General features: G+C 47.8%; 1 protein-coding gene across 1 annotated transcript in view; it reads left to right on the forward strand.

Moving 5' to 3' along the window:
* The first annotated feature begins 5867 nt into the window (after positions 1 to 5867).
* SLC39A8 (solute carrier family 39 member 8) overlaps positions 5868 to 14437 on the forward strand; it is a 74668-nt gene continuing 66098 nt past the window's right edge. The window contains exon 1 of the mRNA XM_075998742.1: positions 5868 to 6098. Coding sequence (XP_075854857.1) covers positions 5868 to 6098 — 231 coding nt within the window. The remainder of the gene's footprint in view (positions 6099 to 14437) is intronic.

The raw sequence follows: 14437 nt of genomic DNA on the forward strand, positions 1-14437 counted from the left end.
GCCCTCAAGCCTACTCCCTGCTCGGAGAGGAAAGAGGTTGCAAACAGGGGTGCACACCCCACCCTGTCAACGTGAGCGCAAACACTCACACCCAGCGCTGTTCATGTTTTTTATAAGACACTCTGCTTCTTACTTTTTTCACTAATTTATTCAACACCTTTCCATATTAGTATATATAAATTTTCCCCAAATCCCAAGAGTGACTTAGAAAGACGTGTGTAATTTGAAGCACGGAGCCATGGCGAGCGACGCCGGGCGCTGGGCTGACAGGGCAGCAAAGTGGGGACACTGGCCCAAAGAGACGGCTGGAGAAGAAGAAGGGGCCATCGGTTAGTATAATTTCATTCCGTCTACTCTACCCAATCAAAGTCACGAGGGTGTTGTCCTTGAGACGCTGCTCCGCGTCTACCTGTGGCGGTGGAATGGGAAAGGCAGCTTTGGGCTCTGCCCGGTCTGAATGTGTTACTTGACCACAGCGCCACTTAGCAATCCCGAGCTTTCTTTTCCTTACCCAAACTGCGACCGGATTAGACTTGATGTTAAGGCTCTTTCCTTTTCTGATTAGTGCCTTAATTTCCTGAAACAAACCTCAAGAATTTCGTCAGGTATAAAGTGGTCTTTGTTCCAAGATAAGCTTGGCCGTGCCTGTCCGCTTCCCACCGGCACTTTGCTGGCCTCTCGATAAGTCTCCTGACCCCCTCGGGGCCCATCTCAGGTCAATCCCTACTTTCTGCTTGACAGCTGACACAGGGTTTCACACACCTTATCCTATCTGATTTTCAGCTATTCAGTGACAGAAACTGAGCAGGTATTAGTTTAACCCCTATTTTAAAGATTAGAAATTAAGCTCAGAAAGGCCTTAAAGAAATCCGATTCCTACCTCTATTGTCTCTGGCACTGGGGGCTGAATAGACATACACGATGCGGATAGAATCATTATCTTGCTCTCATTTGAGAATTTTAGGTGTAGGGTATTTGTAATAATAAGGAATGAATTTTATATAACAAGAAAAATGCGATTTATATTCATGGAGGAGTCTGTTTTGTTTTGTTTTTGTTTTCAATCACAGATGATCACAGGAATATTTGGGACGTCACTAGATGAAGACATCTTCCACCCAGTGGAACTCTGGGACTTTTCCTGATCCCGCCAGGTCCTGCCTTTCTGCTCCAGGCTCCCAGTTCTAAGAAATCTCTTGGGTTTCCTCCTCTCTCAGGCCTCTTGGGGCTTTTTAGTTCACATTTCCTCACCTTGGAATCTGCTTCCACTCCTTTGTCTTTCTGTCAAACTTCTACTTGCCCTTTGAGCTCAGGGTGGCCTGCTCTGTGGACTGTCCGTGCTGCCTGCAGCCGCCCCCGCCAGAGCAACGCCTCCGTTCCCTCTGACCCTTGCCTTCTTAGAGTGGAGCAGGTGTGTCCTTTTCACTCCTGCATTCCTAGACACCACAGACTGTGACACAAATGCCAAAAATACATATTAATGAATAAATTAATTTCACTGAAAAGTAGCAGGTTGAAGTTTTCACACAATTTTGGTTTGAATTTTAACGTGTGATTTGTTGTAGGGACTTTCTCCTTTTCTTATTGGTACTCGATATTTTAATTTTTAAATGGAAATAATCACCAAACTACAAAAAAGTTGCACGCATTGTAAAAAGACTCTTTTTCCCCTTCGGATTCATTTGAGAATAAGTTGCTGATCCATGGAGGGCGATGATGCCCCATTATCAAGGAATAATTCAATGTGTGTTTCTTACATTCTTTGACCATTCCCTTGCCTGCAGGCACAACAAGCTATTCCAGGTTCGTCGTGTTCTTGTTCCTTGCCTGTGCAGTCCTGGAATCAGCCCCTTTTGTAAACAGCCCTGGTTCCATTTAGTGGAGAAGAGTATTTGGAAGCTGAGCTCAGTGCCTGGTTATGCTCGCTGTTACTGGGGCATGCTGGCTCTCAGGCCCCTCAGCGGCCAGAGCCACGATTCAGTTGCGGCTCTATCTACGTCTGTCTGTTTCTGTGCTGGAAACCACATTCGACACTGATCTCTCCAATTTCAACCCAAGACCACAGGGTTCATTCTAATTTTCTCTTTTTCCATATTTGCAACTTCCTTTTCTGCGACACCCTCACCCCTTGCCCGTCTCTGACACTCTGTGCATGGTCACCATCAAGCATGGACGCCTCTATCACCCATTCAGGCCCTGACTTTCCACACTGGCTCTCCGTCTTCCCCGGACCACTGTGGAGGCCTCCATTCTTTGCTCGGCTCTGACCCGACACCAGGCCGCTGCTTTGCACGGATACCTTCCCCTTCCAGCTCGGGCTCTGACAGATCAGCTGGGAAGGACGCTCTGCTCACCACACCTGGGCTCAGGCATTCCGTGCTGGGGTGCGTGACACACTCTTACGCTATTAGGGGTGCATCCTCTGATTTTCCATGTCCCTTCCCCAGTCTGGGCACCTTCATGACCCTGCTTGGGCCCTTACTTCCTGTGCTACATTTCCCTTTCGCCCTTGTTCAAGCTCCAGCATTCCTCTTTGGGCCACTGTGGCTCCCCTGCGCACAGACAGTATCGTGCTATACTCCTAACGGCTTTGGGACTAGAAGGCAAGGAAGAGAAGCGAAGGGGAAGAGACAAGGATATGCCATCGTTTAGGTTTCCTTATTAGCCCTTCCATAGGGAAATGCATGCATGAAAAAGTTTAGAAGAGTTGAATTAGCTCCTTATATGCAATAGTAACAAAACATTTGGACTAAGAAAATTTGAAGCTATTATTAGAAAAAACAAGATTTGAAGTTAACTGTCCTTTCCACTGGGGAGTTGAAATCTTACTTCTCTAGAAGGTGCTTAATCTTTTGTTCTGACAGATGTCTTTTAAATTAGACATTTATAAATATGAAGGCTGGAATGGATACTTCTTCTATCCCTATTACCTTGTTTTATAGATGAGGGGATTGATCTTGGTGGGGTCCAATAACTTTCCCAGGTTTCCTAGGTGGCTGAGTCAGAAATAGGAAGGACCTTTTTCAACACTCTGGCCAATCTCCGTGGCATGCTACCCTCATTATTATCATTTAAAACCATCTGGCCTTTAAAGCAAATTTCCAAAAGAAGTATATTTTATACATTATACCTTATATTTTAAATTAGAAATCTTTTTCTTCAGTGATTGTAGATGCCATAGAATGCCATATTTTGGGCCCTAAAACATTATTCAAGTACAGGTTGAGTATCCTTTGTCCAAAATGTTTAGGACCAGAAGTATGTTGAATTTCATATTTTTTCAGATTTTGGAATATTTACATATTCACATACTTTTCACATTTATGTAAATGTAAATTCACATGTACATATATATGTATATGTAATGTATATGTAAATTCACATTTACATATTTACATATTCACATACATACTGAGATATCTTGGGCATGAGATCCAAGTCTAAACACAAAATTCATTTATGTTTTATATATACCTTATATGCCTAGGCTGAAGGTAATTTTTATAATATTTTTAATAATTTTGTGCACTTGTCAAATGAGGTCATGTGTGGAATTTTCCACTTGTGGCATCATTTTGGCACACAAAAAGTTGTGAATTTTGGAGTATTTTGGATTTTCAGATTTTTGAATTTTTGGATTAAGGGTGCTCTACTGATAGTGCTTTGGCAATTGTAGTTTATTAGCATGGAAGAGTTAGAATTAGCCTTGCCTATTTGGTGGTTAGTAACTTGAAATGTTCTGATGCTCCCTCTTAGCTGCGTGCTCACACTGTGTTGGCCGTGCTCGGTAGAGCTGGCAAGCAGGATGATTATGTCAGTGTTTTTGTCTTGTGGGGTTGATGGGCTGGCAAAATGTATGCACATAAACATGAGTGGCATTATATTTTAAAAAATTCACAATATAAAACTTGTATTATTTAAAAATTCAATACTTTATTAACAAACTTAGTTGCAGACAAGCTGCAAATAAACAGCTTACTGGGTATAGATGAGCCATTTAAAGTTTTCATTAATTTCCAAAAACCACCATGAGTCATGGAGGTCTAAAGGAAACATAGCCAACAAACTATATTTTAAAATCAAATAAAAAGCCTGAAGAGTCTCACAAGCTAAGTGATTTAAGAGGACAACTGTGACATCAACTTACTTCTGGCCCTAGGTGAAATACTGCCCTTTTAGCATCAATGCAATTCTGTAAATTATCGTGGACAAATGGGCAGACTTTGTAATTGGCTGGAACGCATGACCAAGATCATGCAGTTTATCTCCCTGGCAGGCAGAAATCCTGCCATAGAGCTGTAAGGGGTCACCAGCGTCTGTTGATTTGAATCACTTTCAATTGCAGAGAAATCACCGTTTCCCACAGTGGCCTTTCCTGCAGATTCTTGTAATTGTGCAGAAAACTCTTCCCTTTGGTGACCTTGCCCTGCTACTGCTGCCCTCTGTCCTCTGGAGTCAGACAGAGGCAGTCACATCCTCTCCGTGTGACGGTCCTGCAGTTACGTCCTCCTAGATCCTTATCCTCCCGGAATCTTCTCTCCGCGTCTCTTTCCTCCAGTTATGTCACCAAGTTTCTCTTGGGAGATGAAGTTTCTTTTCCCTTCCCCATCTCCTTGCCCTTGTCTAGACTTAGTGTCTCTTTTTAAAGCGTGCTGTTTTGGGAGACCGCACTGTCCTGATGAAAGGCAAGAACACTACCTTGAATTCCTCCGAGCTGAAGCCGGTGTTCGTTTATTCCTGGACAACTGTATCCACCAGACGCAACCTTTGCCCCAAGCGCTGCACTGTACACAAACCTGCTGACCGCACACCTAAGCCAGCTTTTCTTGAACCCTAATCTGAACAAATAAACATTCCTCTCATCGGCGGATATCCCATCAGGAAGGGCCGCTTGGGCAGTGCTGGCTCAGCTCGCCGCCACCGCTCCAGTTTTGATTTCCTCTTTCTTTTCGGATTTCAAAAGTGAGACAAAAAAAGCAATTCCTGTGAATCACTGAGACAATGCAAAGCGCCGCGGACTCCATTCCAGGAAGCCGGTTTCATCCAGGCAGCAAAGACGTGGGCCACTGAGACCCGGGGCGCTGGGGACGGCGACCAGGACGCGGCCGCAGGTGGCCGGGCGGGCGGGCGCGCGGGGCGGGCACTGGCGAGGCGGCTGCGCGGCGCCGCGGCGTGGCCGAGCGCGGGAGCTCAGGCCGGCCGGCCGCCACGTGCCTGGGGCGGGGACAGGCCCCTCGCCTGACCGTAAAGGGCGCGGGCGGGCCGCGGCTCCCGCGCACGGTCGGAGGCCGAGCGTCCCGCAGGCGCGGAGACGGAAGGAGAGGTGAGCGGCGCGCTCCCGCCCTCGCGCCGCCCGCGGCCGGGCAGACACGGGCGGGGGGCCCTCCGACGCTCGCCCGGCGCCCCGGGAGCCGTGCTCCGCAGCTCCCGGGGACCGCACGTCCCGGCCCGGTCGCGGCGGCGCCCGCGGTCAGTGCGGCCCGGCGAGCGGCGGTCCGGCCCGCGCCCGCGTGTCCCTCGGAGCTCCGGCCTGCGGCGCCTGCGAGCCCGCCCCTGGGCCGTCGGCTGGGCTGGTGGCCTTATCTCTGCCCCCTTTGTCCCCTTTATCTCAGGCTCTCCAGGAGGCGCGGGCCCCTGCCTATCGCTCCCGGCCGCGCGGCCACTCCGATGACCTGCAGGTCGCGGGCGGCTGCTCTTTCGGAGGCGGCGGACGACTAGCGCGCCCCGCGCCCGGCTGCACCCCGGCCCCGCGCCCGGCTCGACTCGCCCCGCGCCCGGCTCAGCACCGGCCCCGCGCCCGGCTGCACCCCGGCCGCGTCCCCGTGCGCGCCCGCCGCCGCCGCGCCCTGCTCGCGGAGCCCGGCGGGATGGCCCCGCGCCGGGCGGTGGCCGCGCTGCTGCTGCCGCTGCTGCTGCTGGCGGCCGCGGGCCCGGGCGGCGGGGCGGGCGGCCCCGCGCTCGCCTTCAGCGAGGACGTGCTGAGCGTGTTCGGCGCGAACGGGAGCCTGTCGGCCGCGCAGCTCGCGCGCATGCTGCGGCAGCTGGGGGCGGCGCCCCGCGCGGGCAGCCCCGAGCCCGGCCCGCAGCGCTTCAACCAGGTAGGGCGCGCCGCGGGGAGCGCGGGCGGGGGAGCGCGGGCGGGGGAGCGCTGCGGGAAGGCGCGGAGGGGGGGGAGCGCGGGCAGGGGAGCGCTGCGGGAAGGCGCGGAGGGGGGAGCGCTGCGGGAAGGCGCGGAGGGGGCAGCGCTGCGGGAAGGCGCTGAGGGGGGAGCGCTGCGGGAAGGCGCAGAGGGGGGAGCGCTGCGGGAAGGCGCGGAGGGGGGAGCGCTGCGGGAAGGCGCGGAGGGGGCAGCGCTGCGGGAAGGCGCTGAGGGGGGAGCGCTGCGGGAAGGCGCGGAGGGGGGAGCGCTGCGGGAAGGCGCGGAGGGGGGAGCGCTGCGGGAAGGCGCGGAGGGGGGAGCGCTGCGGGAAGGCGCGGAGGGGGGAGCGCTGCGGGAAGGCGCGGAGGGGGGAGCGCTGCGGGAAGGCGCGGAGGGGGGAGCGCTGCGGGAAGGTGCGGAGGGGGGGAGCTCTGCGGGAAGGCGCGGAGGGGGGAGCGCGGGCTGGGGAGCGCGGGCTGGGGAGCGCGGACAGGGGAGCGCTGCGGGAAGGCGCGGAGGGGGGAGCGCTGCGGGAAGGCACGGAGGGGGGAGCGCTGCGGGAAGGCGCGGAGGGGGGGGAGCGCGGGCTGGGGAGCGCGGACAGGGGAGCGCTGCGGGAAGGCGTGGAGGGGGGAGCTCTGCGGGAAGGCGCGGAGGGGGGAGCGCTGCGGGAAGGCGCTGCGGGCGGGGGAGCGCTGGGTTTGTTCAGCGCCTTAGTCGGGCGCTGCAGTCGAGGACCCGGAGGCCCGGCGCTCAGCGGGTCTCAGCGAACCTGCGCGCGCCTGAGATGCCCGCCTCAGCTGGCTGAGGCGGGAAGGACTGCTCGAGGCCAGGAGTTTGAGACCAGCCTGGGCAGCGTAGCAAGATCTCGTCTCTACAAATAAATTAGAAAACTTAGTCGGGCGTGTCCCTGTAGTCCTAAGGCACTGGGGAGGCTGCGCCGGGAGGACGGCTTGAGCTGGGAGTTGAGGCTGCAGTGATGCAGGGAGCCCAGATCGCGCCGCTGCTCTCTAGCCTGGGCGACAGAGCGAGGTCCTCTCCCTCATTTTTTTTTAAAAAGTTTTTGTACTGGTTGAGGGCGGGAAGCCACCTTAAAAGACGCTTTCAATGGGAATGACATATTTAAATCTCCCCCAAAGGTAACCGCTTACACAGCCCTACGAAGCTAGCAAGGCAGAGACAAAAGCAGTGCCACTCTCCTTAGCCGCCCGCGGGCAGCCGCTGCCAGACAGGTGGCTCGCGTGGCAGGAGGCGTTGACCGCGGGAGGGCCCGAGGCGCGGCTGGGGGTGGGGAGGCCTCGACCAGGGACCAGGACCACAGCTGATGACCGGTTGCTGGCAGAATGGGTTTGCAGTGTTAGTGCTTCGTCATCGGTCACGTGTCTGATTCTGATATTCATTCGGAATAAGAAAGTGCATTTTTCAGTACGTACAGTGTCATGCAGGCATAGCTGGGCATTTGGTAGTGCCTTGGGTTTAAGGACATCCTTGAACTCTCTAGGAGCAATTAAAGATGATACCCGTAGGGAAACACAAAATTAAAATTATTCCTAATTATTTCTAAAATAAATATTGTATGTTTGAGCAGTTCTTAAAATTGTGAAGTAGACAAAGAGTGTTTTCTGCATCCTTCCAAAACTGCCCCCTCCCTTTAAAACATTCAGTGAACTCAGTGCTTTTTATTTTTTCCTTCTGTTCCTGTCTCATTGATAGTTGCCAACTGGTGTCGGATAGCAGAAAGGAGTAGCTTCCCTATTGTTTGTCACTTTTGGGTGATGTTAGTTTGTTACAAAAAATTTTTGTGGTCCAAGATATTTGGGAAATGCTCCACTCTTGGAAATTTGGCATTTCCTACTGAATCTGACCTTAGTTAACAGTTCAGGACACTTTAATCAGATAAATTCCTTGTTAATAACATCATGGGCAGATCAATATTCTTTTTGTTAGAAATATCTTGCTTCCTTTAAAGTACACAGTACTCAAGAATAAGAATCTTCTGATGCATGGGATTTCAGAGGGGTCTCTCTGACCGGGAACAGTTTGTGGTGTCTTTATACATGCTCTTTAGTAAACCGTCTATAGTTCTAGTTCTGGCCATGGTGTCATGTTGGTCTGACAAAAATGTTGGAAAACTGATATACCCATATATTATATTGATATTTTAGAAAACAAAGCAATAACATCTTAAGTGCTTCCTGACTAGTTGCATTCTTTTCTTTTCGAGTAGGGGAAACAGCTGAGCTGACTAGAGTATTTCCAGCTAGGTAAGGCGAGGAACCTTGGGGACTTGAAGCTCAGTATCTGTAGCCCACACACTGTTTTGACTTCAGTGATCTCCTTATCTTTCAGTGACTGCAGGTGCTGATGAATTTTAAAGGGGCAAAAAGACCTTCCAAGTCACCGTTTGGAGGACACTGGAAAATATGCCTAAATTATTTAGGAAAATTGGTTAAGTTTACTGGTAATATGAATCTAAGTTTATTAGCAGATAGTATGTCTCAACAGGTAAATTATATGTGTGGTGACACCTTGTTTCCCATTCTCATGTTTGCATTTTTAACTACCTTCATTATGGCCTCTGTGGGCATCAAAAAGGGACAGGAAGAAGCCCATAATTAGCTTGGCAACAAAGGGAATCCAAGGAAAATTTACCACTTAATCAGGCCTAGCAAACATCTGTTTGATGTCCTAAAACGTTCCAATGAAAACAACAATCGTCGATTAAATGATGACAGATGAAATGCCAATCCAGAAGAATCCATTAATTTGCTGGCAATTGATGGGCTTGAGTCAGGCATTCCTATATGCTCCAGCATGAAATCATCTAATTTGGGGTAAATTTTAGGGCCATTAATGACTCCCTGCCTTAAAGAATTGCAACAGTCAGTTAACTTCCGTAACAGAGCAGAATAAACCATCTATTGTGTGTGGGTCTGTTGTCAGAAACTTGATTTTCTGACTTTGAAAAAGACTGAGAAGATTCTATGGGCCAGGAATTTATTGACTCTTCTACAAGATTCATCTATAAATGACATGTTCCTTTGGATGAGGGAGGTGGTATTTGCTAGGTCAGCTTTTCTCGGGTAATAGACTAGGGAACTCTGGAGGCTTGCTACACAATTTTGGAAGGTTTTCTAATATTTTTTTCAGTAAATTAAATTAACTTGTTGCTATGGGACACCAAAGTGACCTGAGTTCAAACTGGAGATGGTAGAACAATTCCATTTCTTGTTTTGCTTCTTATGGTTACTGAGGGCACAAATATGAGGTAGCAGCAGCAACCTAAACAATGAAGGGCAGGGAACCCTTTTAGCCAGATGGGCCCCTAGGTCCTTGTTTCTGGGTGTAAGACTATCTGATGTATCAAAGGCAGTTCCCGGAATACAGAGGGAAGCCCCAAATGTCTGATATCCCTGGGTTATTAATCTAGGGGGTTAAGAATGGCTTCAGAGCTGCCTTTGGTTTGTTCAGATGTCCCTTTCTCATTCTCCACATGTTCCTTTTCCTTCATTTCTTCTCAGACACCCTACATCCTTCATTTCTTCTCAGACACCCTACATCCAGATTCTTATGTGAAGACACTGGCTAAACAACATGATAAAAGGGAAGATTCTATTCCAAATTCCAAATTATCACACTAAGCTATTGGACATGCGTCCATTCAGATGGTCGGTTGGTCTCCCAGGGAGGGTCTGTGGGGTACTAGAGTGTGGGAGGGGATGGCAGGTTGGAGTTGGGGTGACCTCTGTCCCACACTGTCACCGGCCTGGCGCTTTGCTTCTCCCCCTAAGTCTTGCTGTGTCTTGCAGCCCGTCTCCTGCATCGCCTGTTTTCTCTCACATTCCTACTGTCACCTAGTTGTTGGGAGCCTGTTTTTAACCTCTTTCAATTCGTATTTAGTCTTGCAATAGCAATACTTTTTTCTTTCGGAAAGCCTCGGTGGAACTGTGTCTTAGCTGCTAAATTCTAAACCGTGAACCCAGCGTTCAAGGCCTCCTCCACCGGTGCCAGCTGCCTCTCCAGACCCGGCGCCCACTGAGCTGTTCGTGCTTCTGTGAGTTCCCGCCACTCTTGCCCAGCCACATCTTAGCTCTTTCTCTGCCCTTCTTTGAATCGCCCCATCAAAACCTGCTTTTGCAAAAAACCCGGTTAAACTCTGCTGTATTTCCGTTCTGGGGCATCGCAGCTAGCACCGATTCACTGATTTCTCCACTTTTTAAATTTCTGAAGTATTTTTTTTTTTTTTTTGAGACAGAGTCTCGCTTTGTTGCCCAGGCTAGAGTGAGTGCCGTGGCGTCAGCCTAGCTCACAGCAACCTCAATCTCCTGGGCTCGAGTGATCCTTCTGCCTCAGCCTCCCGGGTAGCTGGGACTACAGACAGGCATGCGCCACCATGCCCGGCTAATTTTTTATATATATATCAGTTGGCCAATTAGTTTCTTTCTATTTATAGTAGAGACGGGGTCTCGCTCTTGCTCAGGCTGGTTTTGAACTCCTGACCTTGAGCAATCCGCCCGCCTCGGCCTCCCAGAGAGCTAGGATTACAGGCGTGAGCCACCGCGCCCGGCCTCTGAAGTATTTTTAATTATGCTAATGTCACTTAACTATTTACATGTTTAACAGGCATTTTGAGTGACTATACACTCTAATTAGAGTGGCTGTTTGAAAGTACAAATCTGGGCATATCACTCATCATGTTGAAACAATTCAGCGCTTTCAATGTGGCTTTAAAGCCCTTTTATTTATCCGGTCCCTGTGTGTTTCTTAAGCCTTATCATTTGCCACAGCTGTAGTCTTAATGGACAGCTCAGAGTGCCTGGTTTTCCATATACACCGGCTTATGCTTAAGTATCATTTTAGACATTACTGCATAGCCTTTCTTTACCTGCTCAAGAGTTTAGTAGGAGTCCCTTTTATGTGATCCTGTATTAATCGGTGCCTGTGCAATCATAATATTATAATATTTAAATAATTTTATTTAAATCACATTATAATTTAAATTAAATTTAAATCATATTATAATATTTAAGTAATTTTATATTTATTACAGTTTTCTTTTTACATGGCTGTAACCCCTGTCACCTCCAATAGATTTTAAGCAAATTGAAGGGAATAGCCTGACTCATTTCTTTAGGGACTAGCCCAGTGCCTGTTTCATACCATGTGTTTGTTAGAGATATTTGAATAAATGAGTGAAGACTGTTTAAGATGAGTAATATAATTTGGGTCCTTGCATGATTTTACAGTTTATTGGAGGAAATACAACATATGCACACGTAACTGTAATGCATGTTAGAATGGTATAAGTCTAATTGGAATTGCAAACGAACATGGGATCAGACCTGTGTTTTCAGAAAATGAATCTGACATGGGAGTGTGGAATTGGAGCGGGTCAGGGTGGGAGCCAAGGAGGCAGCGGCGGTGGATTGCATGGGATGTAATGACTTCTTGAATCTGCAGACAGTCAGAAGGCAATAGAAAGGCTCTGCCTCCCGAGCCTTCTGCAGTAGCAGGCATGGATGAAGAGTATGAAAAGTGCCCTAAAGTTAAAATTTTCTACTTCAGTCTTTTGCCTGTAGTGGTAATTTAACTATTGTTATATCTTTTCCTTCATTATCATCTTCACCAGAGGCAGAGGGAGAGAGGAACCTCTCGGCCAGTATCAGTGGGTGGCCAGGCTCGTGTGTACCACACAGGGCGGTGTGCCTGTGTGTGGCCCTGCACACGTGCACTGCCTGTTGTCGTCTATTGCACTTTTCCTGGGGCGGGGGTAGTGATGGGTCAGATGAGGGAGTTTCTGGGAAGCTCTGACCATGGGCAGGAGAGATAAAGACTATTTGTTCCTTTTCTTCTTCTTCTTTTTTTTTTTTTTGGCCTTCATGTGCTGAGAAATGGTGGTGGCAAGCTGCTAGGATGCCTTCTCGCTTGCTTGCGCAGGTGAGAAACCGGAAGGGTGAGGTTGTACTTGGACCTCTTGTCAAATATCCTCCAAAACAATGGCCCCATTCTGATCTATTGCAGCACTCTTACATAAGTTGATTATGTACTGTGAATTGATTGTGTTTCAAGGTTTTGGGAAGGGACATTCATAATTCATTTGACTGTGATGTCAAGAGCTTAGTTTGTCTTAATGTGTGTGATTTGGAACCAGGTGTGATTTGGAACCATTTAGGGAAATACTTTTCATTCTTCCCATATCTAACTCCCCAGATTCTATCTTTACTCACTTTCCTTGGAGTCACATGGACCTTGTTGTATATAACATAAATAATTTGTCTGGAGTTTGTTCGTCTTTTACTATGTGGCATAGCTCTTTTACCCGATTTATTTGTATTATCACATTTCAGACACAACAACCCTATGATGAAGGTACCATTATTATCTTCATTTTACACATAAGGAAAATGTGGCACAGAGAGGTTTAGTAATGGGACCAGTGTCACAGTAAGTGGCAGAACCCCAGCTATAGTGTGTTTTTTGAGTCTACATGAAACTCTCTCTAGCCAGAGCAGCCATTTCCTCAGATTTTGAACTACGGACAAAAGGTATTAATCATTGGTCACTTACCTGGCTCCATTGCTTAGTCAGCATTAAGGAACTAGCTAGGGCCACCGAGGCTGCGGTGATGGTGGCTGGTCCTCGTCCTCAGAGACCTTATGATAAAATTAGGAAATAAGGTGGGGACTTGTGAAAAGCGTGCAAGGCAAAACTGTGGTAGTTCAGTAATGACCAAAGCTAACGCTGTAAGACATAGCAGAAGGCCACATATGATGGACTGCCAAGTGGATACTAGAAAGCATATGCTACCAGTTTAAAAGGATGAGGGATCCTTTTGGGTTGGAAATGCCTGGTAATAAGAGTTTGCAAGTTATTTGTACTCAGAGCGGTGTTTCCTCCGGGATGTATGCATTACTAAGTGCAAACATCTAATATTAGGATCATTTACAGTGCAACTTATTTTTTTTTTTAAAGAGCATTGCTAAACGCTAGACAGTCTAAGAAGCTGTGGTTTTCAGAGTTTTCTCATTTCCAACTTTATATAACAGTAGACTCCTGTTTGTAATTGATATGAATTAATTTATTCTTAAACTATTCCCAGTTGTCTGTTTCAAATGGGTTGGTTTGAAGATTTATTTTATAAAGAAATGAAGCTGTCATTGAATTCCCTTTGCGATGATGGGGGTTGGGAGCATAGAAAACCTTCAGCATGGAGCCTTGTTTAATTTGGTGTCTGTCTCCTCCAAAGATCCCCTGTTGTTTTTCTTGGCCTGAAGTTTAAGGAGAACAAAAACAAAAATCTGTGAGTCTAGATCAAAGGTGAACCTGAAGTGTAACATTATGTCTGCCAACTCCAAATACTCAGCACCTTGAATTTTTTTTTTCTTAATAACTGAGTAGTTAAAGAAGAAAATCAAGTGAGCATTGATAAGGCCTCTAAGGCTTTTAGTTCTGTGAATCTAGTTAAAAATAATCCATAATTGTTATCAATTTATTTGGTGGGCTTCTTGGACTTCTAACCATGTTAGAGAATACAGCATAATGGTTAACAATTTGGCCTCTGCACTCAGAAAGACCTGGGCTGAGATTCTAGTCTTGCTGCCTACTAGCTGGGAAATCACAGACAAGTGACTTAGCCTCTTTCCATAATCCTTAGTTTTCACATCTGCGACTTGAAAAAAATGACCGTTACTCATAGAGTGGTCATTTGAACTAAAAAATAAGAAGAGTAATAGCTACTGAGCACTAACTATATTTCAGGCACTTACTTACCATGTCACATGTACTAACACAATGAAAATATAAGATTCCTTTTTCATGACCTGTATTACTTTCAGTAATAAATAATAATAAAAGACGATGCATGTGGAATACTGAGGATTGTGCCTTGGCTCCAATTATGTGTTCAACACATAGTTATTGTCATCATACTACTACGTTACTTGATGTAGCTACATTGTCCTTAATAAAATTGTCTCATTTAGGCCCTGAGCTCCTAAGGGTGAGTCAGCTTACAGAGGAAAGCACAGCTACTCAAAGGCAGCGAGGATTAATGAAAGGAAAAGCTCAGTGAGAAGTTAGTCAGTGCAGTGACTCGAATTCCAGCCTTAGTTTCCCTGGCGACTCTCGCTTTGAGAAACGCTCTCACTATTTGCCCCCACTTCCCTCAAACACTGGTAATAAATTTCTGAAAATGTGAGCCTTGTGTGTACAGACTAATAAATAATTTGATTATTTCAATGTGCATTGAAACTATTTCCTCCCCTCCAGAGGCCTTCTGAGGCTATATTTAGGAGTTGG

The sequence above is a fragment of the Microcebus murinus genome, chromosome 29, assembly GCF_040939455.1.
Source record: "Microcebus murinus isolate Inina chromosome 29, M.murinus_Inina_mat1.0, whole genome shotgun sequence".
Classification (NCBI taxonomy): domain Eukaryota; kingdom Metazoa; phylum Chordata; class Mammalia; order Primates; family Cheirogaleidae; genus Microcebus; species Microcebus murinus.